The 27,344-nt window shown below is 42.2% G+C and overlaps 1 protein-coding gene across 2 annotated transcripts in view; it reads right to left on the bottom strand.

The window, feature by feature from the left end:
• Positions 1-27,344, bottom strand: part of GNAO1 (G protein subunit alpha o1) — a 215,412-nt gene that overhangs the window by 61,186 nt on the left and 126,882 nt on the right. For both annotated transcript variants that reach the window (XM_056526266.1, XM_056526267.1), the window contains exon 4: positions 3,993-4,153. In XM_056526266.1, coding sequence (XP_056382241.1) covers positions 3,993-4,153 — 161 coding nt within the window. The remainder of the gene's footprint in view (positions 1-3,992; positions 4,154-27,344) is intronic.

The raw sequence follows: 27,344 nt of genomic DNA, 5'->3' as shown, positions 1-27,344 counted from the left end.
TGGCCTTTACAGTCCCTAGATCTTAAAGGGGTACTCCGGTGGAAAGCATTTATTTTTTTATTTTTAATCAACTGGTGTCAGATAGGTAAACCGATTTGTAAATTACTTCTATTAACCCCTTAAGGACCCGTTTTTTTTTCCGTTTTTGCAATTTAGTTTTTTACTCCTTGCCTTTAAAAAAATCATAACTCTTTCGATTTTGCAGCTAAAAATCCATATGATGGATTATTTTTTGCGCAAAAGTAATTTTGCCCAAAAAACAGAAAACAGAAAAAAATAATAATTGTGAGACAAAATTGAAGAAGAAAAAACGCAGTTTTGTAATTTTTGGGGGCTTCCGTTTCTACGTAGTATATTTTTCGGTAAAAATGACACCTTATCTTTATTCTGTAGGTCCATACGATTAAAATGATACCCTACTTATATAGGTTTGAATTTGTCGTACTTCTGGAAAAAATCATAACTACATGCAGGAAAATGTATACGTTTAAAATTGTCATTTTCTGACCCCTATAACTGTTTTATTTTACCGCGCATGGGGAGGTACGAGGACTCATTTTTTGCACCGTGATCTGAAGTTTTTAACGGTACCATTTTTGCATTGATAGGACTTATTGATTGTACATTTTTTCATGATATAAAAAGTGACCAAAAATGCACTATTTTGGACTTTTGAATTTTTTTGCGCGTACGCCATTGACCGTGCGGTTTAATTAACGATATATTTTTATAATTCGGACATTTCCACACTCTGTGATACCATATATGTTTATTTTTATTTACACTGGGTTTTTTTTATGGGAAAAGGGGGGTGATTCAAACTTTTAATAGGGGAGGAATTAAATGATCTTTATTCACTTTTTTTTTGCAGTGTTATAGCTCCCATAGGGACCTATAACACTGCATACACTGATCTATTACATTGATCACTGGTTTCTTATAGGAAACCACTGATCGATGATTCTGCCGCTTGACTGCTCATACCTGGATCTCAGGCACTGAGCAGTCATTCGGTGATCGGACAGCGAGGAGGCAGGTAGGGACCCTCCGGCTGTCCTGTAAGCTGTTCGGGAATGCCGCGATTTCGCCGCGGCTATCCCGAACAGCTCCCTGAGCTAACCGGCATGCTTTCATTTTCACTTTAGATGTGGTGTTCAACTTTGAACGCCGCGTCTAAAGGGTTAATAGCGCGCGGCACCACGATCAATGCCGCGCGCTATTAGAGGTGTCAGCAGAGAGCACTGTGGACAGACAGAAAAGAAATTCAAAAAGAAAAGAACTTCCTCCGTAGTATACAGCAGTTGATAAGTACTGGAAGTATTAAGATTTTTTTATAGAAGTAATTTACAAATCTGTTTAACTTTCTGGTACCAGTTGATAAAAAAAAAAGTGTTTACTACTGGAGTACCCCTTTAAGGCTCCATAGCCTCCTTGGTATGAGGTAAAACAGGCTATGCAGGCCATGTCAGTTCCTGCACCTAATATATGGCAACTACAAGAAGCTTTTCTCTTTTCTGCAGAAAGCTTTGAATACGTATTGTGGTGGTCTCTAAATTATGCCCCTCCAGATGTTGCAAAACTACAACTCCCAGGATGCCCGGACAGCCGTTGGCTGTCCGGGCATGCTGGGAGTTGTAGTTTTGCAACAGCTGGAGGTCCACAGTTTGGAGACCACTGATGTAGTGAGATTTATGCCATAATAGACTGCTGCAGTTCTAAAGGAAAAAGGATGTCCAATACTTTACTAGAGGGGGTCTCAAAGTATCCATTTTGGGCAAGTTGGTGGATACATACAACATGTATGTAGTCAATCAACTCCTAATGTGTGAAAGCTTAGTTTGGTACCATGTAATGAGTATTGAAAAGGGTTGTGGAATACGTTGGTGCTATATAAAAGCTAAGCACTGCTTCATTTTGTTATTTTGTAACCTTCTGAAATTCGGGAGGGGGGTCCCCCAACCATAAGCTTCCGGGAATTTATTATTCTACTACAGTGCTTAGCTTCTATTTTACCTAAATTAGAGGACACGTCCTACATAGAAAGCCAGATCCAAAACATGCATCATCTGTATGTACATGGAAGGTAAAAGGCTGATGACACGAGATACAGCTCGCCAACATATGTGCACACAGATTCACATCTTTTCATATGATCTTCATCTCTCAGCAGCACAGCCACCGAGAGATCTCAGGGTTGTTATGGAAACCAGGGATTTATGGAGATGCTGAGGGATTGGCTCGGAGCAATGGGGCAGCCTCTAACATGGAAATACTGCAGCTGGGCAGCCATTGCCTTTCTCCATGTTATTTGTATCGCAGGAGGGGGAGTATGGGAAAGTGAGCCCCCTCCCCCCAATCATGGTGAATGCTGCGAGCTTAGTAACCCCTGCCTGTACTGGTAATGGAAGTGAAGAGGAAAGGACCGGAGAATGGAGGAAAGAGGGGGCAGGGGTAGCAGGATGATTCAGAGTCGTGGGTGGTGTTGAGGGGAGTGGTTGGATGATGGAGGCGCTGTTATCTTCAAGGATTACAGCAGGGTTCCATTCCTGTGCATTTACAATAAATTATGTCCTCCGTATTCAAATACCTCGATTTTTTCATTTCTTCAAAGCAACTTTTATAAGCCTGGTCTGTACCACGTCAGAAAATGTAACTTCCCTGAAGTAAATTACTTGTTCTTTCATGCTTACACATACATAATATTGTGTGTTCTAAAGGCCCATTTACTGTGGGGTGGTTTCTGCCCTATACAAAACCTAAAAATCCTAAAAATAATCATAAGATGCAAAGCAATGAATATAAAGCAACGATTAATCACAAAATGCAAAGCAATGATTTGTGCACAAGAAAAATAAATAAATCTTCATCTGACATTTTGTACTTTACCCTGAATAGTCAGCTGGGCGGAAACGATTTTAAAAAGGGTTGTGACAGCTAGCCTCAAGGGGGTGTTAGCCTGTTTCATGACACTTAAAGGGAACCAATCATCAGATTTTACCCTATATAACGCTTGGCAAAGCGTTATATAGGGTAAAATCTTTATTTTCGCCATTCCCGGGGGATGCTGCTGCCCCCAGGGATGGTGAAGATATGAAGTTATAAACTAGTCACCGCCGCCGTAAGTAGTCACCTGGGCGGGGAGCTCTTCTCACCTACTCCCGTTCTTCGGCCGGAAGCGACGCCCCCCTCCGCTGCTCCGTCTGTTCAGTGAGCGGAACAATGACGCGGCCCATCAATCAAGCGGAGGGGGCGTCGCTTCCGGCCGAAGAACCGGAGTAGGTGAGAAGAGCTCTCCGCCCAGGTGACTACTTACGGCCGCGGAGGTGACTAGTTTATAACTTCATATCTTCACCATCCGTGGGGGCAGCAGCATCCCCCGGGGATGGCGAAAATAAAGATTTTACCCTATATAACGCTTTGCCAAGCTTTATATAGGGTAAAATCTGATGATTGGTTCCCTTTAAGACTCATATTTAAACCCTACAAGCCTGAATCATACCCCCTCAGCCTCATATTTACACCATCCGAGTCCGATTTATGCCCCCTCAGCATCATATTTACACCCTCTAAGCCAAATTCATGCCCTCTCAGCCTCATATTTACACCCCAGCCTGATGCGCACTCACTCATCCTTATTTTCACACTTCCCAAGCCACATTCAGACCCTTCAGCCTTATATTCATACCTCCTAATAATTTATGCCTCCTCAACCTCATATTCACGCTCCCCAAGCCTGATTCATGCATCCTCAGGCTCATTTTTCCACCCCCAATCCTGATATATACCACTCCGATTCGTACCCTCACATCCTAAGCTTAGAATTCATATCTCCTTTATAAAAAGAAGAAGAAAAAATAAACTACCAACCACAGGTTGTGTTTATAAGGAACTCAACACATGACCTCCTATAAGGAACAATGAAGGGAGGGAGATTGCTTATAGTATAGCTGGATCATTTCTCATGAAAAGCACAAGCAGAACAGATCACGTACTATTTAGCAGAGTCGTTTAGTTGATATTCCCTGGATCGGTTGAAGCACTCCTGGATTCCAGAATCTGCCCACAGTCTCATCATGGCTGAAAGGAGCTCAGGAGAGAAAGGTTCTGTGTCTTCCATGCGACTCACTACATCACAGACCATCTTGGCATCAGCCTAGAACATAAAAACAGAATGAAATAAAACAACCAGTGATATAAAACCCATGGACCCACCACAAGGGGAAAAAATCTATAGCATATAAATCTAGAAGAGTGTGGGGTAACCATCTATAGCAAGCAGCAAACACGCTGTAACCATGACGGAATGCAACATAGCTTGTGACCAAACTAAACTGCCATATTAACATAGCCTGGAAAATGTATAATTGACCGGCAACAAACCATTCTAAGGTTTTTCCATCATTAAATCTTTCTCATGTAAACATGTTTGTAAGAGTTGCAGCATGAAAAATGTGGATCACTTATCAAAACTCAGCTGGGAAAACCAAGCTGGAAAGTGTATGAGGATTCCACGGAGGTCAGATAATTGCGCATAATTTTCCAAATGAATTGGCTGTAAAGCAATACGCTCGGAAAATATTGTAACCGCACGGAATTCGAGAAGTAACGTTGTATCTGATAAACTAAATCTCCAGTCAAACAGATATTTATACTCTAAACAAATGAGAGCGTAAGCTATGGTTCACTACACAAGGAATGTGGTCATTCTGGAGGCCATACTGGTCAAGGGCCATGCAAACTGTGGAACAAAGATACTTGTTCATACCTTATACTGTTACATATCATGGGAGAGCTAGGCCAAAAGACCGAGCTCATGTGTTAGGGGTAAGGACTATCCACACTAAATCTCATAAATATCTTCACTAAAATTATGCCAAGTACCTGAATATAACAAAGTATATTAAATACAGATCTTACATTAACCACATGTTTTCTATGTGATTAAAACTGACAACTAATACTTTGAGCACAGTGCGACAGCTCTCAATACTGCAGTCCCACTGTGTGACAACCACCTGGTACATTGTATGTGACGCTCAAGTCCCCTTAGATTATATGTCACTAAAAGTCAGGCAGTGACAAAAGGCCTAACACTGGGTTCACAATTCCATAGAAGGAATGTTTATACAAAAAAAAAGGTCTCTTTCTTTCTTTTAGACAAGCACTATTACCTAAAATGCAGGTAGGTAGAAGGATCAAAAAGAGCCAGGTCCCGTTTACAACACTAAACACTTGGCCCTAAGGCTAGGCTTCCACAAGGCTAGGTTTTTTGTATATATATATACACACACTATGAAGAAGTTATTATTCAATATAAGTAACATGGTAACAACCTAAAAACAAGCAAACTTCCATGCTGCAGGTTGAATTGGGAAGCTGGAGGCCACAGGGGCAATGATATCATAGCCTACAAATATGCTGTTACATTAAATCTGTCTATGACCCTACCCTTTCATTAGTTGTGATCTAAGGATATGCTATTCTGCTACTCTTTTGCTATAAATACATAAATACCCATGTTTAATCCAGATATCCCGATGTTTACTATTTTTCTTAGCTGTTTTCGCTTACCAAATTACCCATGTTCAGATATAAAGCAATGAACGTCAACCAGCTCTTCACCTAAAATATTTTCTGACCATGACATCGGACACCCTCTAGCTGGACACCTGGCACTACTTGATAGTAATTCTACTTCATTCTATAGTTTAACCACTTGTCACTTAAAAAGTAAAATGACAGAGCTCATGCTATACTAGCACCAAGTAATGTGGTATCCGGACATCCGCTGAAAAATGTGATCATCAGGGACCTGTCCACAATGTCTACCTGTTTACATCACTGTAACAACAGATCCCAAGTGACCTCATTTTTCACAGACTGTCTTTCATAGCCAGGCTCCAAATGACCCAATTTTTTCATGCATGTGATGGGCTGGCAATCTTAATGCCAAGTCTGTCCTTAGCTAAACCCTAAAGTGGAAGAAGAATATCTAAGCTGGGTTCTGTATTTGGTCCTCATTTTGGAGCTGATTTTGGCCAGAAACTGGAGTGGGTCAAAAACACAGGAAAACAATGTGCAAATCTTCCATTAAAGTTTTTCTTTATGTTGGTTCATCTTCTGGTTTTGGCTAAATAATAAGCTATGTGGACCCTGACGCCCCCTGACAAAGTTCAGTGTGAACAAAACAATCGTAGGGGTCACACGCCTCTGTGGATGGTAAATAACATATGGCTGACCGCTTTCTTTTTTTCTTTCAGGTGTTGTTTATGCTGTATACAGACTATTATACTTATGAATGTATATGCCTTATATCGATTTTCACCACGATTTTCTGTACTGTTACAAGACATGAGCGAAGTTACAGCGATTCGATACAAACCTCGTGGCTCGGCGGTTGCCGACTTAGCCTGCATAAATTACGGTAGTTCAGCTTTCCGGTGCTCCGGTGGGCTGGAAAAGGTGGATACAGTCCTAGGAGACTCTCTCATCTCTAACTCTTACCAACCCTGTATTCCTGCACAGCCCACACTTTTTGCAGTGTTGGCTCAGTCCACTAATTACGTGTATCCACTTTGCCCCGTTTCCTTGTGTATGGGGAAGGCGGGTGCTCATTATCTTTTTATATGTTTTTTATGCGTTTATTTACATTTTTAATAAAGAACTCTGTTCCAATTTTTCTAAAACAGGTTTGGCATAGCAATTTTTTGGTGACAAAATAATAAGCTCAAAAACAAGGACCAAAACACTATGTGAATCAAGCCTTAAATGTCTTACAAAAGGAAAAAATATCATATATTGAATAAGATTTAAGATATGAAGTACAGGGAACCTGATATGCTTGAAAATGCCATGCCCATTTAGCCCAATATACTATACAGCTGGTAAACAAGAGGTACCCCCAAATTTCATAAGAATTAAGTATCTTACAGAGAGGAAAAGGTTTAATGGACCTTACTGTTGACCAGATCAGAGTGTCGTACAGTGGGATCACATAAATAGACAATCCCTTTAAATGTATGCATTTCCGTATACATTGATTGTGGGCCCAGTATTAATACATCATGTTGTATCCAACAGGTAGGACCTGTGTGGCAGCGATGTGAGTTAAGTGACGTAACGCCAGCCCCAATTCCCAGTGCTGATACCTCAATGAGTGGCATCATTAGATCCCAGAGTCCAATTAATTGAGAGTAAGCAGCACAGCTCAAATTCTCCTCTCTGCGGGGCAGATTCCATGCTGGGTATAACCTTTAACACAAATCCCCCTCCCTGAGCACAGTGGGCATCATTTACATTTGAAATATATGTCTTGCACTGGGCCTCATCTCCAGCTTCCTGTCCCCTGTGGGTCATCATTCTGTGTCTCAGAATGTGCCTCCGCCATCTGTCTGCCAGCCTCTTCAAATATGGGGTCCATTTAATGAAAAGCTCAGAAAAAACAAAGATACAACAGAGAATGTGAGACGGTATGAACTGAAGGAACTTGGATAAAACAGCACAAGGGAGATTCATTTTAGGCTCCCCATAGAGGAGTGTCTGTAACAGCTGTCAATTGGGGTCATCAGACCCGCGGTCAGTCCGGAATGTGTGCCCACTATACGAACGGTAAAATGCGCATGCCATACGCTCCTCTGTGGAGGGCCTTATGGAAAGTATTAAAAGTGCCAGATCTGCTGATAGAAAGCACTAGTCTAAAGCAATCCATAACAAACAGCTCACCTCACTGTGAATTATACAAACTGGGATGTTCTTCATTCATTGTTTTATTTTATTACTTAACACTACTTTGATCTTGGAAACATATAGAAAACTAAAATTGAAGACTTAGAGGGACTGTTCAAGATCAGTGAAAGAGTCAGCTTTTTCCTAGAAAAAAAAAATCGCACCCTTCTTTATAGGCTTTGAAGTTTAGCTCCAGTTACTTACATAAGCTGCAATACAGTTCACAAACCATGATCAAGAGAGGTGGTGTTTCTAGGGAAAAGCAGACCCATTTGACTGATCTTATAAAAGCTCAATGAATCCATTACAATGTTAAGAATAATATTCATAGAGGGCAAGAGTAATGCAAAGAAAGAGAGACAAAAGTGAAGGGGAGTGACCGAGGCTAAGACATCAGTACAGAATAATAGATAAGGGATCATCTCCATAGGAAGCCACAAGTTCACATAAGTGTTCTTCCATGAAGCCCCACATGCTTAGCACCTGTGGTAGGTGGTGTAATAGTCCACATAGTACTCACATTTCCTAATGGTTAATAAAAAGTACTTGTAGCCTTCATTGACCATTTAAGAGCGTAGGGCTCCATGATCCATTGTTCTCAGACAAAGAGTCAAATGCCAAGAGAGTTCCCAACTACACTACAAACCAAGAGAGTTCCCAACTACACTACATACCAAGAGAGTTCCCATCTACACTACATACCAAGAGAGTCCCCAACTACACTACATACCAAGAGCTCCCAACTACACTACATACCAAGAGAGTTCCCAACTACACTACATACCAAAAGAGTTCCCAACTATACTTCATACCAAGAGAGTTTCCATCTACACTACATACCAAGAGAGCTCCCAACTACACTACATACCAAGAGTTCCCAACTACACTACATACCAAGAGAGTTCCCAACTACACTACATACCAAGAGAGTTCCCAACTACACTACATACCAAGAGAGATCCCAACTACACTATATACAAAGAGAGTTCCCAACTACACTACATACTAAGAGAGTTCCCAACTACACTACATACCAAGAGAGTTCACATCTACACTACATACCAAGAAAATGTTTTCCTCTGGGAGTTGTGGTTTTGCACCTGTAGGCACCCTGGTTGGGAAACACTGCACTAGAGGGATTCTGTAAAATGTGGCTTATACATGAGCAAAGCAGGAAACAAGCAAGTCCCCCTAAGGCTGGGTTCACATCACGTTTTGTCCCATACGGGACCGCATACGGCAGGGGTAGCTGAAAACTTGTGCTCCCGTATGCGGTCCCGTATGTAATTCATTTCAATGAGCTGACCGGAGTGAAAGGCTGACTCCGGTCGGCTCATGTTTGCCCCGTATGCGGTTTTCCACCGGACCTAAAATCGTAGTCAACCATGATTTTAGGTGCGGTGGGAAAACCACATACGGGGCAAAAATGAGCCGACCGGAGTCAGCGTTTCACTCCGGTCAACTCATTGAAATGAATTACATATGGGACCGCATAAGAAGGCATATGGGAGCGCAAGTTTTCAGCTGCCCCTGCCGTATGCGGTCCCGTATGGGACAAAACGTGATGTGAACCCAGCCTGAAAGAGAACTTATTCTAGTAAGTCTGCTCCGGCATATGGATCTGATCTGTAAAGTGAAAATGTGCCTTATTCCCTGTGTAGAGTAAGGATGTAAGGATATCCCCTCCCTTACTGCAGGTACTTGTCTGGAAATTGGACCCCGTAAAACATACTGATTATTTGCCTGGTCTGTATTTAGGGGACTTGTCCAGGAAAACAAGAAACGTTTATTTTCCTAGAAGTAGCATGACTCTTGTCCATGGGTTATCTCTGATATTGTAGCTTCGGCCCAGTGATTTGAACAACACTGAGCTGCAATATCAGACACAGTCCAAGGACAAGAGTGGTGCTGTTTCTGGGAAGAAAGTCTCAAACAACATCTTTGAGGAATCAGAAGGTGAAAAAATGTTAAGTATGAGGAAACATAATAAACTGTTGAAATATGTGATATATATTTTATGTTTCATTCTCTTCCTGGTCTCAAGGGCTCCAAAAGCTGTCCTGATCATTTCTAACTGCAAAGCTTATGCTAGACATGAGGAACACTTAAAGGGGTACTCCAGTGGAAAACACTTTTTTTTTTTCTAATCAACTGATGCCGTAAACAGATCTGTAAATTACTTCCATATACAAATCTTAAATCCTTAATTAAATACCAGTACTTACCAGCTCCTGTATACTCCATGGGAAGTTGAGCTGTTCTTTTCTGTCTGACCACAGTGCTCTCTGCTGACACCTCTGTCAGTGTCAGAAACTGTCCGGAGCAGGAGAGGTTTGCTATGAGGATTTGTTCCTGCTCTGTACAGTTCCTAAAATGGACAGAGGTGTCAACAGAGAGCACTGTGGTCAGACTGAAAAGAACTATAGAGCTCCCTGTGGAGCATACAGCAACTTATAAATACTGGAAGGATTAAGATTTTTAAATAGAAGTAATTTACAAATCTGTTTTACTTTTTGCCACCAGTTGATTTAAAAAAAAGATATATTTCCACTGGCATACCCCTTTAACAGGTCATGAGATCCAAGCTGTTTTTCCCCTCTCAATTCATTGAATGCAAGCAGAAATCTTGAAACTAGTCATGAATTGAAAAATATTAGAAATAAACAGGGAAACGTCAAAATACCAGCTAGGATGTGCCTGTTGCAGCATGCAGCTCTGCACAGGGCAGCGTCTGTGCTGCAGGCGTCATCTATATCCAGGCAGGTCACTGGGTAAGAACAATAAAAATGTTCTCCACTAGAGGCAGCGTCGTCTCACTGCTCTTCATCTGGTTGTTTAGTTATGCCTTATTTAAGCATGTGAGTTCTTAAGAATCAGAGGTAATTTAAAGCTCCCAGCTTACATCTCCATTACGTACAGACCACACTTAGCCACATATGGGAAGTCATCTATCTGGGAATTCCTGGGCATATAGCTGTAGCATAAAATGATATGGATATAATGGGTTTGAGGACTGCGGGTTCTGACTGGCCCCTCTGAATCACAGTGGCTGAATAGCAGGCCTCTCTGTCCTCCACCCCAGAAAGCACTGTGGGTGGAGACACAAGAGGAGCTCCATTAATGAGCTTCGTTACCATGGCAACATTTCTTTTTCATCTCCCAGCCGCCCGAGCCCAGCGGAAGATATGTGTGAAAAATGAATAGGAAAGGGAAGAAGGGAGGGGGGGAAAAAAAAAATAAAAAAGCAAGGAGGAATGAGGCAGAGAAAAACAGCATCAAATGCAAACCACAAGAAGGGTGTGTTCCAGCAACTTAGATGAAATACTGGATGTATCCGATGCAAGGTTCATTCCCAGCCTGTTCTCTGCAGTTATATGGGGGGTCAGAGGTGTACCGAGTATTGCAGCGATTATTTTAGAGTAGAGTACTTTCACATGCATGGCCACTTCTGCACCTTTCTCTGCATTGTGAGGGTCCCGGTCACCAGACTCCCCCTACCAATGCCACAACCATCAGATTGTAATGGTGTGGGAATACTGGTTACATCTTATGACAATGATAAGCTAGTGCATAGAGAAATGCTGATATCTGCAGCAGGCTTTATTGCTGTATCTGTCCTATGTCACTGAACTGACTGGCAACTGCTGATATCCGTTTTACTGTGTGAGAACACTGCTTAGCATTGGCTGGGATCATGCCAATATTTGCAATGGGTTCCAATTTGGCTACCATATCTACCTATGTGGTTGTAGGATTGCCCTGTCCCATCAGGCTTTAAAATGTAATGTACAGCGTTTCATTCAGGAGCGGCATCAAGGCACCCAAAATCACATATCTCCTAATGTCAGCACTGTTCACTATGGTTGTATTTCTGTAGTGTAATTTGTTTCATCTCAGCTCAGCTGCATCCATACATTTCACTAGATCATGTAACCTGCACTCACACCACCAAAAATTAACACGTTCTATCTAATGTGTAGAGGAGTAAGGCTGGGTTCACATGTGTCTGGTATAGGTGAACTCAGCCTAAATCTTGATGCAATTGATGACAACGTACATCAGTTGTGTAGCATCTGTCCGATGCCGTCCTGTGTGTCCGACCATCCAGCGACCAAACTGAGACTCCAGATGATTGTGAACTGTCCCATTCAAATGAATAGGATCAGTTCCAAAATCAGTTTCCCTCTGGTTCACACCAGAGGGAAACCCTGCCAGACAACTGAAGGGGGCCTAAGTGTTACTGACTTCTTGTGAAGTACAGGATTACATCATCAGACCCCTCCCTACCCAGATATACCCTTCCTGTTGATCTCTATTGGGGAGATTTATCAAAACCTGTGCAGAGGAAAAGTTGACCAATTACCTACAGCAACCAATTAGATCGTTTTTTTTTTTTAGATGGAAAAAAGTAATCCGATTGGTTGCTTTGGGCAACTGATCCACTATTCCTCTGCACAGATCTTGATTGGTCCCCTCCATTTTGTACGCTGCTGCTGCTGAAGATCATATATCTGCCGAGAAAAAAAGGGGGTGCTGTGATGTACAGTAGTAGGCAAGTCCATAGACTGAGGTCTACACCTTTCCTGATCCCACTGTTTGTATATTCTGTAGTGTGTCCTGTGTGATGTAGCCTGACACTGCTCTCCTGTGTGTAAGCACTCCAACCTTCTACAAGGAAAGTGACTGCAGTTGTATGATCCTTTATAGTGTGAGTTAGGGGACAGAGATCTGTGTCACTAAACTATCAATGCTACACTTACATATAACTCGGAGGAGAGCAAGTGCAATGCTAAGACTTCACATTTTCTGTCTCTTCAAAGCCAGAGACGCCATGGAAAATACAGACTACATGAGGGGAAATAGGAATCAAGGTGTCAGACAACCCATGCATGCCACATTATCTTAAATAGGTAGGTATACATGAGGCATACACAAGAGCCCCTACTCTATTCTCTAATAGCCTGTGCTGCACTATATGAGCAAAATGGTCCAGCACTGGATCTTTAGCGATCTAGAGGCAGTGGTGGTGTGGCACATCCACATGACTGCTGCAGCCAATCACTGGCCTTAGTAGAGATGCTATGATACAAGACATTTGAGCCAGTGACTGACTGTGGAAGCCATATGGACTTCACGGCTGCAGGACTAGAACAGCAGCAGCACTGGCAAGGCAAAGGATTTAAAAGACAAAAAAAAATGTTTTTCTTATTTTTAAACATTTTCCTCTCTTTAGTTAAAGGAGTTATCCGCGATCAGAAAAACAGAACTGATGTCTTCCAAAAACAGCACCACACCTGTCCTCAGGTTGTTTGTTGTCCTGCAGCTCTGTTCCATTGACGCGTACGAGCCAAGTTGTAATACCACACACAACCTGAGGACAGGTGTGGTGCAAATTTTTGAAGAAATTAGCTGTTTTTATATTCCTGGATAACCTCTTAAACGCTACACTACCGAGTCAGTGTGAACTAAGCCATTGGACATTCTATTCATCTACTTCAGGGTTACTGCTCGGGAAGGTTGTTCACAAGAACTGGTTCTGGATCATTGGTTCATATTCTATTGAATTAGCCCTGATTTTGTGTAAATAAGCCTTGTAATAAGGCAAAAAAAAAAAAAAAACACATCCAAGGGTCACATTAATATAAACGTATAGCTACTTGACTTTTGATATATTGGCCCAATATCTACCCTATGAAAAATCCTGGTTTATTAATGAATTCCTGTAGAGATTAATGGCCGCCGCTCCCTTATATGGGCAGGGCCGTTTTGGATTGGTCCGTGTCAGCTGTCACTCACCATTACAATGCATGGTGGACGATCACCTGACTTCCTCCAAAGGTCCTTGAACCAGAAAACCATAGAGTTTTTGGTAGGGATCAACCGATTATCGGCTGATAATATCGGCCATACCGATAATCACGATTTTGGGCATTATCGGTATCGGCAATTACCTTGCCGATAAGCCGATAATGCCCCGCCCCCCACACCGCGACCGCCCCCCCCCCCAACCCAACGCACCGCGTCGCACCCCCCACCGTAGTGCTGGGCGGTATACCGGTATGAAACGGATACCGTTTTTTTTTTATCCCACTGTATGGATTTTTGCCCATACCGCTATACCGGTCAGGCCCCTCCCCACCCTCCGAGTCAATAAAAAAAATTAAACTTACCCGTAATGGGGGTGGTCCGGGCCATCCATCCTTTGTGTAGTGTCCGGCGGCATCCCGGGTGGAGGGTGAACCGGTCCGGGCTGTCCTTCTTCTCCGGGGGTCCTCTTCTCCACTTCGGACAGGCTCCGGCCTAGTACGCTGCATAGACGCCGCTACGCCGTGACGTCAGGTGCGTTGCTGCGCACGGGCGTCACTGCGCAGCGGCGTCTATGCTGCGTTACTAGGCCGGAGCCTGCCCGGAGTGGAGAAGAGGACCCCCGGAGAAGAAGTACAGCCCGGACCGGTTCACCCTCCACCCGGAATGCCGCCGGACACTACAGGAAGGAAGGATGGCCCGGACCACCCTGACCGGTAGGGGGAGAGAAGCAGGTGGAGGCGGCGGCATATGGCACCGCAAAAGCCACTGCAGTGCATTGATTTAAATCGCCCACTTTAAATCAATGATCTGCAGCGGTGTCGCGGGGGGATAAATAGCCGATAACTTATACCGGAATATCGGTATAAGTTATCGGCTATCGGCCCTAACCTCCACCGATTATCGGTATAGGCCCTTAAAAAAACGATATCGGTCGATCCCTAGTTTTTGGAACGCATCACGTGACCCGCAGGTCCTGCGACACCACAACAAGGTAACATATTTACACATTGAATTTGAATAATTTTAACTATTAAAGGGGTGACAAGGGGCTAACTATTGATGAGGACCCCACCGGTACCTAGGGACTCTGACCCTGGGGACCCCACCACAAGGTAACGGATGCAATCCGGCACCGGGACACCACAGAACTAAATCAAAAAAGGGAGGGAAAAAAGCTAATTAGACTTCGTGTCACACCAAACTCCAAAAATGGTCTGGACAAAATTATTGGCACCCTTAACTTAATATTTGGTTGCACACCCTTTGAAAAAAATAACTGAAATCAGTGGCTTCCTATAGCCATCAATAAGCTTCTTACACCTCTCAGCCAGAATGTTGGACCACTCTTCCTTTGCAAACTGCTCCAGGTCTCTCTTATTGGAAGGGCACCTTTTCCCAAGAGCAATTTTAAGATCTCTCCACGGTGTTCAATGGGATTTAGATCTGGACTCATTGCTGTCCACTTCAGAACTCTCCAGCGCTTTGTTGCCATCCATTTCTGGGTGCTTCATATGTTTGGGGTCATTGTCCTGCTGGAAGACCCAAGATCTCGGACATAAACCCAGCTTTCTGACACTGGGCTGTAGTGTGACCCAAAATCTGTTGGTAATCCTCAGATTTCATGACGCCTTACACACATTCAAGGCACCCAGTGCCAGAGGCAGCGAAACAACCCCAAAACATCATTGAACCTCCACCATATTTCACCGTAGGTACTGTGTTCTTTGTAGGCCCCATTCCATTTTCGGTAAACAGTAGAATTATGTGCTCTACCAAAAAGCTCTATCTTGGTCTCATCTGTGCACAAGATGTTTTGCCAGAAGGATTTTGGCTTACTCAAGTTAATTTTGGCAAAATGTAGTATTGCTTTCTTATGTTTCTGTGTCAGCAGTAGGGTCCTCCTGGGTCTCCTGCTATAGCGTTTCATTTTATTTAAAAGTCGACGGATAGTTTGTGCTGACACTGATTCTCCCTAAGCCTGCAGGACAGCTTGAATACCTTTGGAACTTGTTTGGGGCTGCTTATCCACCATCCGGACTATCTTGCGTTGACACCATTAATCAATTTTTCTCTTCCGTCCACGCCCAGGGAGATTAGCTACAGTGGCATGGGTTGCAAACTTCTTGATAATGTTGCGCACTGTGGACAAATGCAAATCTAGATCTCTGGAGATGAACTTGTAACCTTGAGATTGTTGATATTTTTCCACAATTTTGGTTCTCAAGTCCTCAGACAGTTCTCTTCTCCTCTTTCTGTTGGCTATGCTTAGTGAGGCACAACACAGACACACAATGCAAAGACTAAGTGAACTTCTCTCCTTTTTATCTGCTTTCAGTTGTGATTTTTATATTGCCCACACCTGTTACTTGCCCCAGGTGAGTTTAAAGGAGCATCAAATGCTTAAAAACAATCTTATTTTTCCACAATTTTAAAAGGGTGCCAATAATTTTGTCCAGATGATTTTTGGAGTTTGGTGTGACATTATGCCCAATTTGCTTTTTTTCCTCCCTTTTTTGGTTTAGTTCCAATACACACAAAAGGAATGAATGTGTATAGCAAAACATGTGCTACTGCAATCCTTTTCTGTGAGAAATATTTCATTTTCTAGAAAAATTTCAGGGGTACCTACATTTACTGCCAAGACTGTATATTTAGCAGAAGTCAATAGGGCTTAAATTTCGACAGAATTCTGTAATCTGAGAAAACAGAACTTCTGCCCAAATTCCATTCAGCAGGCTTTGCTAAACTAAACTGAATTTAAAGGGGTACTCCAGTGGAAACTTTTTTTTTTTTTTATCAACTGGTGCCAGAAAGTCAAACAGATTTGTAAATTACTTCCATTAAAAATTCTTAATCCTTCCAGTACTTATTAGTGGCTGTATACTACAGAGGAAATCATTTTATTTTGGGATTTCTTTTCTGTCACAACCTCCATTCTCTCTGCTGACACCTCTCTCCATTTTAGGAACTGTCCAGAGCAGCATGTTTGCTATGGGGATTTACGCCTGCTCTGGAAAGTTTCTGACATCGACAGTGGTGTCCGCAGAGAGCACTGTGGTTGTGACAGAAAAGAAAACCAAAAAGAAAAGAATTTCCTCTGTAGTATACAGCCGCTAATAAGTACTAAACATTTTTAATAGAAGTAATTTACAAATCTGTTTAACTTTCTGGCATCAGTTGACTTGAAAAAAGTTTTCCACTGGAGTACCCCTTTAAGTGAGTTTTCCGAACAGGTAAACTCCTTCACTATAAAAGAAAAATTCAGAGTTTGGCCTCATCATTGCAACCATTATACAACCCTGAAGACTACTATTATGAACCCCGAAATGGGGCCTTGAATGAAAACACAAAAGGCAGTGCCTCTGCTCTCTGAGGCCAGGACGACTCACCCGGGCGCACGTCACTATGCATTCGCTCAGTTGGTTGGAGACTGATGAGGATGCCGCACCTAATGACCTGTTCCTATTAGTTTTTATCATACACAAACATTTATGAACATGGACGGCTAGACTACAACATATGCGTGGGTGAGAAGCAGGGAGGGTAGAGGGATTTACAGGATGGACCTAATGACTAATATCTGGAACTAAGAACTGCCCTGTGGTCGGGGCAGCTTGGGCACCAGGCTATGTATATCACCTTACCACATACAGAATTTCCCATTTACTGAACTTGCGAGTGCAGAGCTAAAAGACAAAATAGGACAGAGATGAGCAGGGTATATTGGCTGGGAAAGATGGAGAATAGGCGCAGTGAAAGACCATAACAGACTGTTATCACCACAAGCTGTAGCACAACAATACCACACAACCAGGCACTTGGCTACTAAGGCTTTCATTTGGAGCCATCTCAGTAGCATAAAGTATGTTCAACATTTGACACTAAGAAGAATAACACCATTACAGACCACCACCTTATACAGTACACAAAGAAATATACGAAATCCAAACCTCCTGAAGACAAAAGGGAGGGATAACAGAAAATGACAGGATGCTATCCACGCTGGCATTAAAGGAGGATGTACCCCTTTGTTTAGCGTTTTAAGAAAAAGTGCCCCCTTTAGAGCTGACGTGACAGAGGCACCCTAGTGGGTCTTCAGAGGGTGAGGCATATCCTGCACAACCAAACAAGGATGTTGTCAGGATGCATACTTGGCATAAGAGTGAGAATCTTGTACTAGCCTGGAGGCCCCAGGAGAGGACATTGAGTACACTGGCAGATGAATGGCTGCCCTGTTTGACGGGCACATAATAATTCTCTGTGAATGACACAGTGGTTAGTATTGCAAAGTTTACACATCACCAAGTAAAAATCTATTTTTCAGCACTTTCTGACCACTTCCAAATCTTGGAACACGTGGTGCAGGGTGTTACATATTACTAGGTTCTAAAGTTGGAAAATGCAGTCAGACAGACAATGTGTTCTAGTGTGAAGCAAGGAACATTTAAAGGGGTATTCAGAATTAGAAAAACAAATTGCAGTATTTTCTTTTTTTCCAAAAACACTGCACCTCTTGTTTATAGGTTGTATCTGGTATTGCTGCCCAGCCTATTCACCTAAATGGGGATCAGCTCCAAAACCAAACACAAAAGTGGCATCATTTACGGGGGAGAATTAAAATCTCCTTGTGTAAGAACCTACTGAAATGACACATGGTAAATGAAAAGTGCTGGTGTGTTGAGATTTTTTGGGAAAAATGTTTTAAACCTGATAACGAAACTATTTGCCGATGACGGGTACATTTCACAAGTCCTCACAGAATACACTACAATGTAGAAGTAATGTAGAGATTTGTTTAGGCGGCAGTTCTGTTCTGTGTGCACAGCAAGGTTGTGTAATTGATCTTGGAGCTGTAGAATGATCCCTTAAGGTCCAGTGCTCCGATGCCAATCAAACCTTTATTTCTAGGAGTCAGTGAAAATCTTGCTGCTCCAAGCCTCTCCTCAGTCACTTCAAGGACACTCCGCAACCCTTTCTGTAGTTTGCCTTGTCTTGGTCGCTACAAAATGCTACATAATAACATTTTCAATCAAACTGCAGTATGTTAAATGATAATATGTAAACCCTCCTTCATTTCCTCTTCAGGATCAAGGGCAGGAGTATCGCACTGACAGCCAACGCGGTTACTATGGGTCTTAAAACAAGGTTTCAGCCTGTGTTTGCCCATTGTCAACCTGCACAGGGATATCCCTCAAATTGGCTCCAAAACATTTGCAATTGAGGGGAGGGAGACATTCTGCAAATATTATGTACAATGAACAGATTTGTGGGTTTAGAATTGCTAGAAAAAGGATGGAGATCCAGCACATAAAAGGATCCCTCCCATAACAAAACAGTTTTATATGTCCTTTGGAGACGCATTCAAATGTTATAGGCTGAACATTACATGCTCTTAGAAACCAAACATCTGAGTATTAGAGGTTTACTCCACCCAACGCCTGAAAACTATGATTTGGACCATGAAGAACAAACAGTCTGCCACTATCACTTACCATATCCTACCAAGAGAGTCCTGGAAGATCTGGGCTGATGAAGTAGGCACGATCCACTTCCCCTAGTCATTTCATTATTGACTCTGACACATCAAAGCCACAACGTTACAATTTACTGGTTACCACCTCATCCATATGTAGGAGGGATCGGTAAAACATGTGGTTTTAGAAGCCCAACAAATAGCACCATTAATGTCAGCTTAAAGGGGCTATCCACCATAAGGAGATTTTAGTACGTACTTGGCAGACAGTAATGGACATGCTTAGGAAGGATCTGTGCTTGTCTTGGGGCTAAATGGCTATGTTGTGAGATTACCATAATACTGTGGCTAGCTTTTTGTGAACTGGTATTTCCTGTTTGACTTTTCTTCTTTGCCTACAAATCCCAGAATTCTATTTTCCTCTCTCCCACACATCAGCCACCCCACCCATTTAAACATAAATGAGCTGCATCCATTCAAAAGACCTGTGGTTTTCAATCAGGGTGCCTACAGCTGCTGCATTAGTTGCAGATTGATCTCTCTCCCACCAGGCGATCATTTCACCCATTGAAGTAGACAGGCTCCCTGTCATCAGCTGACTAGTGAGTCAGGTCTCAGACACACTGCAAGCTGGGAAAAATCTGAGACAACAGCCATTTTGTATGCTGGTAAAAATAAATATTGGGGTGAAAATCACAGAAGAATTGTGAGAAAACCGTAACACACAGGTACAGACACTATAATATGAACTACACTAACTTTACAGCCCCTGTAGTATAGTCAAATAAAAAAAATTCCTGGAATACCCCTTTAAGTACAATAAAACACCAGACATTATGTTCTTTTATATTTCCCAATGCCTTCCAAAGCTACCACATCACAACAGTCAGGAAGGAAAATAAGAAGGACAAGTTCATCAGTAAAATCCGGAGCAATGCATATAATGCAAAAGAAGAATCTAGGAAGGAGGCCTGAAGACCTGCATCCACATGCCATCACTGGATAAGACTGCTATTCTGAGTTAAACCCACGGGAGCCAGTGTAAAGACAGTCAGTTGCTAGGGAACTAGAAGAAGAATTAAAATCACATCATACTACGTCACTTATGCTGGAGAAGCGATCAGTGAGAGCAGCAGTTTTGGTAATTGGAGCCAGAGAAAATGAAGACGAACACTGGTGTTTCATACGGTAATCTTACAACCGAAGTAGGCTGGTGTACAAAGTGCCAGATTTATTGAGACGCACACATATCTCTTAAAGACAATTTAATATCACCATATTTCTAAGCCAAAATAGCATGTAGGAGCAGGAGTAGATTTGTCATGCTTTTTGCAATATTTTGTGATCTACAACTTAAACTGTTGTTGGCCACGAGTCCTACCATTAAAGGGGTTCTCCGGTGCTTACACATCTTTTCCCCTATCCAAAGGATAGAGGATAAGATGCCTGATCGCGGGAGCTAAATTTTGGGCAAGAAGAAGAGACTCACTAAGGCACCATGTACAATAGAAATAGAACTAAACTTCTGGCTGAGGTGGGTCTGCTAAATTAATGGTAACAAACACGCTACTTTATTTACCATATGGGGACTCTAGCCAACAAGATACGGTTGCTTATGCTCTAAGGCCCCTTTAACACTACAGGTATCATCCTGTAAAAAAAACTTCATTATTACTCCCGGCAAAAAGTCCTGAAAACGGGCGTCAAAAAATCCCATTCATGTCAACAGTATATTTTGAACATCATATTGTGTATCAGGCATGTCTGTTTTTACTAATGTCACTTATTTTTGCCAGCACAAAAGACGGTGCATGCACAAATTTTTGGCATGCACTGATTTTTGGTCTGGCAAAAAAAAAAAAAAATAATACATCCTTTATGAGTTATTGTCAGGGTTTTTAACATCCGTTTTTTGTACTGAGCATGCTCAGAACAGCTCTACAAAAAAAAAAAAAAAAGGGTTAAAAACCCTGATTTAAAAAAAAAAAAAAAAATGGATGTAACTGGTAATAACTGGTGAAGAACATCGGTTTTTGAAGAAAAAAAACCATTAACCCCTTAAGGACACATGACGTACTGGAATGTCATGTGTTCGCTCCCGATCTATAACGCAGGGTAACAGCATGGCCCCGCGTCATAGCGGGTCGGGCCCGGCCGGGACCCGTGGCCAATAGCGCGCGGCACCTCGATCAATGCCGCGCGCTATTAGCCACGGGTCCCGGCCGTTGTTAGAGGCCGGGCCCGACCCGCTATGACGCGGGGCCACGCCGTGGCCCTGCGTTATAGATCGGGAGCGGACACATGACGTTCCAGTACGTCATGTGTCCTTAAGGTGTGATCGAGGTGCCGCGCGCTATTAACCCTTTAGACACAGCGTTCAAAGTTGAACACCGTGCCTAAAGTTAAAGTATGCCGGTTAGCTCAGTGGGCTGTTCGGGATAGCCGCGGCGAAATCGCGGCATCCCGAACAGCTGACAGGACAGCGGGAGGGCCCCTTCCTGCCTCCTCGCTGTCCGATCGCCGAATGACTGCTCAGTGCCTGAGATCCAGGCATGAGCAGTAAAGCGGCAGAATCATCGATCACTGGTTTCTTATGAGAAACCAGTGATCAATGTAAAAGATCAGTGTGTGCAGTGTTATAGGTCCCTATGGGAGCTATAACACCGCAAAAAAAAGTGGAAAAAAAAAAAGTGAATAAAGATCATTTAACCCCTTCCCTATTAAAAGTTTGAATCACCCCCATTTTCCCATAAAAAAAAAAAAACTGTGTAAATAAAAATAAACATATATGGTAACACCGTGTTAGGAAATGTCCGAATTATAAAAATATATCGTCAATTAAACCGCACGGTCAATGGTGTACGTGCAAAAAAATTCCAAAGTCCAAAATAGTGCATTTTTGGTCACTTTTTATATCATGAAAAAATGAATAAAAAGCGATCAATAAGTCCTATCAATGCAAAAATGTTACCGTTAAAAACTTCAGATCACGGCGCAAAAAATGAGCCCTCATACCGCCCCATAAGCGGAAAAATAAAAAAGTTATAGGGGTCAGAAATGACAATTTTAAACGTATTAATTTTCCTGCATGAAGTTATGATTTTTTCCAGAAGTCCGACAAAATCAAACCTATATAAGTAGGGGGTCATTTTAATCGTATGGACCTACAGAATAAAGATAAGGTGTCATTTTTACCGAAAAATGTACTACGTAGAAACGGAAGCCCCCAAAATTTACAAAGCAGTGTTTTTTATTTCCAATTTTGTCCCACAATGATTTTTTTTTCCGTTTCACCGTAGATTTTTGGGTAAAATGACTGATGTCATTACAAAGTAGAATTGGTGGCGCAAAAAATTTTTAGGTGCAAAATTGAAAGTTATGATTTTTTAAAGGAAAGCAAAAAAGAAAATGCAAAAACGGAAAAAACCCCGGTCCTTAAGGGGTTAAAGATAACGAATTATGTACATCAGTTATTGCATCTGTTTTTTTTAATTTTTTTATCCATTATTGTAAAATAACAACGGCAGTAAAAAAGCAGGATGATACCTGTAGTGTGAAAGGGGCCTAACAGGATCTTTAGAACAGAACACCAAACAGCTAGGCTGGCATCCAACCCTTATGATATTATTTTTTGGCAATAGTTTATTATTTTCATCAAAAACTTTAAAGGGAGTTCTTTCATAGCAAGACATGATTTGTTAATTTTTTTCCCCAATAGGTATTATTATAACCTTTCTATTTTATTATATCCAAAATAAAACACAAGACCCTGTGACAGCTTTCACTTAAAGGGATACTCTGCCCCTAGACATCTTATCCCCTAACTGACCACGATCTCCCTGCTTCCTCATCGTTCATATAGAGCGTCAGGTGCAGTGCCGGAGGATCATAACTAAACGGCCACGCCCCCTCAGTGCAAGTCTATGGAAGCTGGGCGTGGCCATGACATCACGAGCCCCCGCCACGCAACGCCAGTCATCCGGCGGGACCCCCACGATCAGACATCTTTATCCCCTATACTTTGGATAGGGGATAAGATGTCGTCTAGGGGCGGAGTACCCCTTTAAGATCTGTCCTTAGACAAAGTTTATTCTGTCGTGTTGACAAGTATAGATCAAGAAACGGCTCTTAGCAGCCAATGGCTAACCCAGCTCATGAGGAAGAGGTCAGCATTGTTGTACCCCAGCATCATGGGTACCATTGGGAACAGTACACTTTGGGTTTTGCTTCCTTAGATTACGAACAAAGCAGATGGGATAATGGGAATTTGCCAAAGTTAGACTAATGAGTAGCAGCTGGGTGTCAAAATTTAGATTGTAAGCTCCACCGGGGTAGGCGATGATGTGGAGTGATGTATTCTTTTCTAGGAGCTGCATAGTATGTTGGCGCTAAATAAAAAACAGATAATAACCATAATTAGCGGTTTCTCCAACGTCCCCACCCTGGCACGCCAATCACTTATGCTAATTACAAGCAACTAGCAATAATTTAACACTGATTTTTGTGAGGGTTGACAGGACTGGTGAAGTGGTGCAGCTTTTATGGCATGAGAGAGACTTGCTATTAGACAGATTTAGTAGTAAGTTTTAGCTTTTGGGAGATGCCCTCTATTAATACTCTGGTGTTATTTAATCCAGCTGTATTCCCTATTATGTAATTCCACTGGTGAGGAAAAAAACAACTAAAAGGATTTCTTTAAAAAAAAAAAAAATATATATATATATATATATATATATATTTTTTTTTTGAGACTGTGCCATGTGTAAGAAATCATATAACCAATTAAAATCATTTTGGATACAAATAAATAAATAAATAAAAATCATCCCTCAAATGTAAAAAAGCTCCAAATTCTGCAATATAGGAGAAAATACATGTTGGAAGGAACACAATTCACAGACTGCGATCAGTTGGTCTTGTGGATAAACATGCTGCCCGAGGGGTGTCAGACTTGTGGAACAGATGTAAGGTCTCTAGATTAATCAGCATACGCTCCTTTTGTAATTAATTTTAGTCATTTTACTTTGGTGATTAACCTTCCTACCGTGCCCAAGAGGTCATCTGGTGCTTAACCAAATCTCCACTCTTAGGGAAAACGAAGGGAAGCACCCCTAGCATGAGCCGCAAATGACAGTCAGAAATATCAGGATTCCCTATTTCAGGCTTCCCTGTTACATATTTCAAATTCTTCATAAGACGTAAAGTTGTTTACAATTTAGTGTACGCTTCAAATACCAACTAAAATTTGATTAAACCAAAAGTTGCTGATATAACTTGAAGATTTGGCTCCTACATATATCTCTTTATTACAAGATTGGGTCAAAAGATTTAGTGTAAAGATGGTGCAAGACATAACGCTTTGAGGAAAAGTGCGTTTCCTGGTGTTTCTTCTGCTTATAGTAAACACACTACAATGTATTCATCGTATTCCTTAGAAGAATAATAACCAAAAAAAGATGGGCACAAAATACTGACCTATGGTCCAACCTTGTCTCTGGTATACAGAGAAATACAAGTAATACCCAAGAAAATTACACAGAGACATAAAATAGTGAAAAAAGTATATAGTCTTTATTATTAGTGACTGATTTTTAAAAACAGAATTTAAAAGGAACGACAATGGACAGACTACTAAGGCGTCTGGATGAGGGACAGAAGCAAAACTGGGCTACAGAACATCAATAAGAAATGGGAGATAATGAAGTGACCCCCATCCGGGTGTATATACATGTAAAAGGTATAGGCTGTACAAAAATATACTAGCAATTAAATACCAACATATGTAAACATATACACTCAGGATAACTATATAGATGTAAATCCCGTATTGCACAATGCCCAGGGAGAAAAAATATGACCGCACCACGGAACAAAATAGAGTATGCAATTATGAGAGTGATAAAAGGGTGAAAGAGTAAAGAGTCCCAGGAACCGGGATTAAACCATACACCAATGTTCAGCAATCACCAAGGTCCTGGTAAATGACTCAAATATTAATCACCCATCTCACATCACAAGGGCATACAGCGGACATCTTACCCTAATACAGAACGCCACCCCTACAACGTTGTTTCGCAACAAGCTTCCTCAGGGAGTAAGGAGGCCTTAAAGGGGTACTCGACCCCTAGCCATCCAATCCCCAATCCAAAAGGCCCTGCACGATCTCAGCTGCGGCACCCCAGACATCCGGTGCACGGAGCGAACTTCGCTCCGTGCCGGATGACTGGCTATGCGGGATGGAGGCTCGTGATGTCACGGCCGCACCCCGCTCATTACTTCATGGCCATGCCCCCCTCCCATAGACTTGCATTGAGGGGGCATGGCTGTGACGTAACGAGCGGGGCGCGGCCATGATGTCATGAGCCTCCGGCACTTCACCCAATGCTTTAAACAAACGCCAGATGCAGCAAAGAGACCGCGGGGGTCCCCAGCAGCGGGACCCTCGCGATCAGACATCTTATCCCCTATCCTATCCTTTGGATAGGGGATAAGGTGTCAAGGGACGGAGTACCCCTTTAATGAGCCAAATCTCTGATCCCTGAAGTAATTTCTAGAATGTTAAGCACCAGCATAATTTATCTAGATATGGTCCAACATGAATGTTCTTAATGTAGGTTCAGTTTAAAGGGATTTTCTGTCACTATTGTAATCGTCGAGTCCGATAATAATAATAATACTACTTCTATAAAAATACTTGAGGGCCTTTTATATGGGCCAAATATTAGATTAAAATGACATTTTTCAGGAATGTTTGCTCCCAATAGCTGACCCATGTAAAGGGCTACAATCAATCACTGTTAATATATGGCACTTTGCCAGGTGCAAATGGGGGATGTGCAGCCGACAATGATGAAAGTGAAGGTCTGCATAAACAACCCATCCCTGCCTGCATGAACATTGAGCCATGTGAAAGGCATTTTCAACACGCCCTTGGGCCCCCCAAAGGAAGAGATTCTGAGACGCACCTGCATCTATATAGAACATGCCTATGTCCAATCTTTATTGCTTGGCAAACTTTATTATTCTCATTGACACATAGGACATATCCATAGTGATCTGTGAATCATTCTATAATAAAATAAGGGACTGTTCTAAATAATGTTGTCTTCTTCTGGATATTAAGGCTCAATAACTGTGTCAGAGCACAAGATGTGCAACCACTTTATGCTTGATGGGGGGGGGGGTCGAAATGTGGAGCCCCCATGGTTCTTGAGAATGAAGGAGATGCAGCACTGGTATAACGTTGCATCTCATTCACTCTTCTTCATCTGCATTTACGTCAATGATGCCAGCTGCAGTTCTCTGCATTGCTGGGTGGCCAGGTGTAATAGAAGCGCAGGGAAAGCTGGTTCAGCAATTTGTCCATCTACATTCTCAGCATTAGTGAGGATCCGTGAGATCGGGCTACCCCACTGATCATAAGCAATCCTAGCAATATGCTATGACTTTATAAGATAAAAAAAAAGCACTTCAAGAAATGCCTCTGTTTACCATGAACATTTATGGGTGCACATACCTGGTTCAGATTTCTACGAAAAGCTATATGCAGAAAAGCTAGCCAAGTAGTTGTGCAGTCAACGTATTTTACATAGAAGACTGTAGACCTACTACTTACAGGTAAAGCAGTAAACAATAAGGAGTAGAGGTCCCTCAGGAGTAGTGGCCGTGACGTCACAACCCCCGCACCCAACGTTCGGAACAAAATGTTCCAAACGTTGGGGCAGTGGAGTACCCCTTTAAGATTTATGCACAGACATGATGTTATACTGATGCAAAATAGAGACACATACAAGACCTATATAAAAACATGGCTAATTGACTTGTAAATGGTTCTAATCTCGAACACGTCCTTGTCAATGAAAGATTCACAATTTATCTATCATTTATGGAAAAACATGCAATCACTTCAATTACACACATATTAATCCAGACAATCTGAAGAGGCAGATGTACGTGTTAATCTCATGTCACACATTATATACTAACCTCAAGGTTTCTGCTCCCCAAATGTGTAAAGATGGTGTCTGGCCACAATCCCTACTGTTTTCTAGTTATTACCGTAAGCATTGTGGTCAGACATTTCTTACTAGGCCTCCTTAAAGGGGTATTCCAGGCCAAAACTTTTTTTTATATATCAACTGGCTCCGGAAAGTTAAACAGATTTGTAAATTATACAATGAAAGAGAGTAGCGTGCACTCACCGTGGATAAACAGCTGCAAGCCCAAGGTCCGGGATCACCGCGGCATAGACGGAGACGGTAAGGGGCGCTCAGAGGCTATGCCAGCTGTTTCGGACGTAGGAACGTCCTTCTTCCGGCCTCCTGGAGGCCGGAAGAAG

This window comes from Hyla sarda, chromosome 6 (assembly GCF_029499605.1).
Source record: "Hyla sarda isolate aHylSar1 chromosome 6, aHylSar1.hap1, whole genome shotgun sequence".
Taxonomy (NCBI): Eukaryota; Metazoa; Chordata; class Amphibia; order Anura; family Hylidae; genus Hyla; species Hyla sarda.
This window is presented reverse-complemented; position numbering and strand designations above follow the sequence as displayed.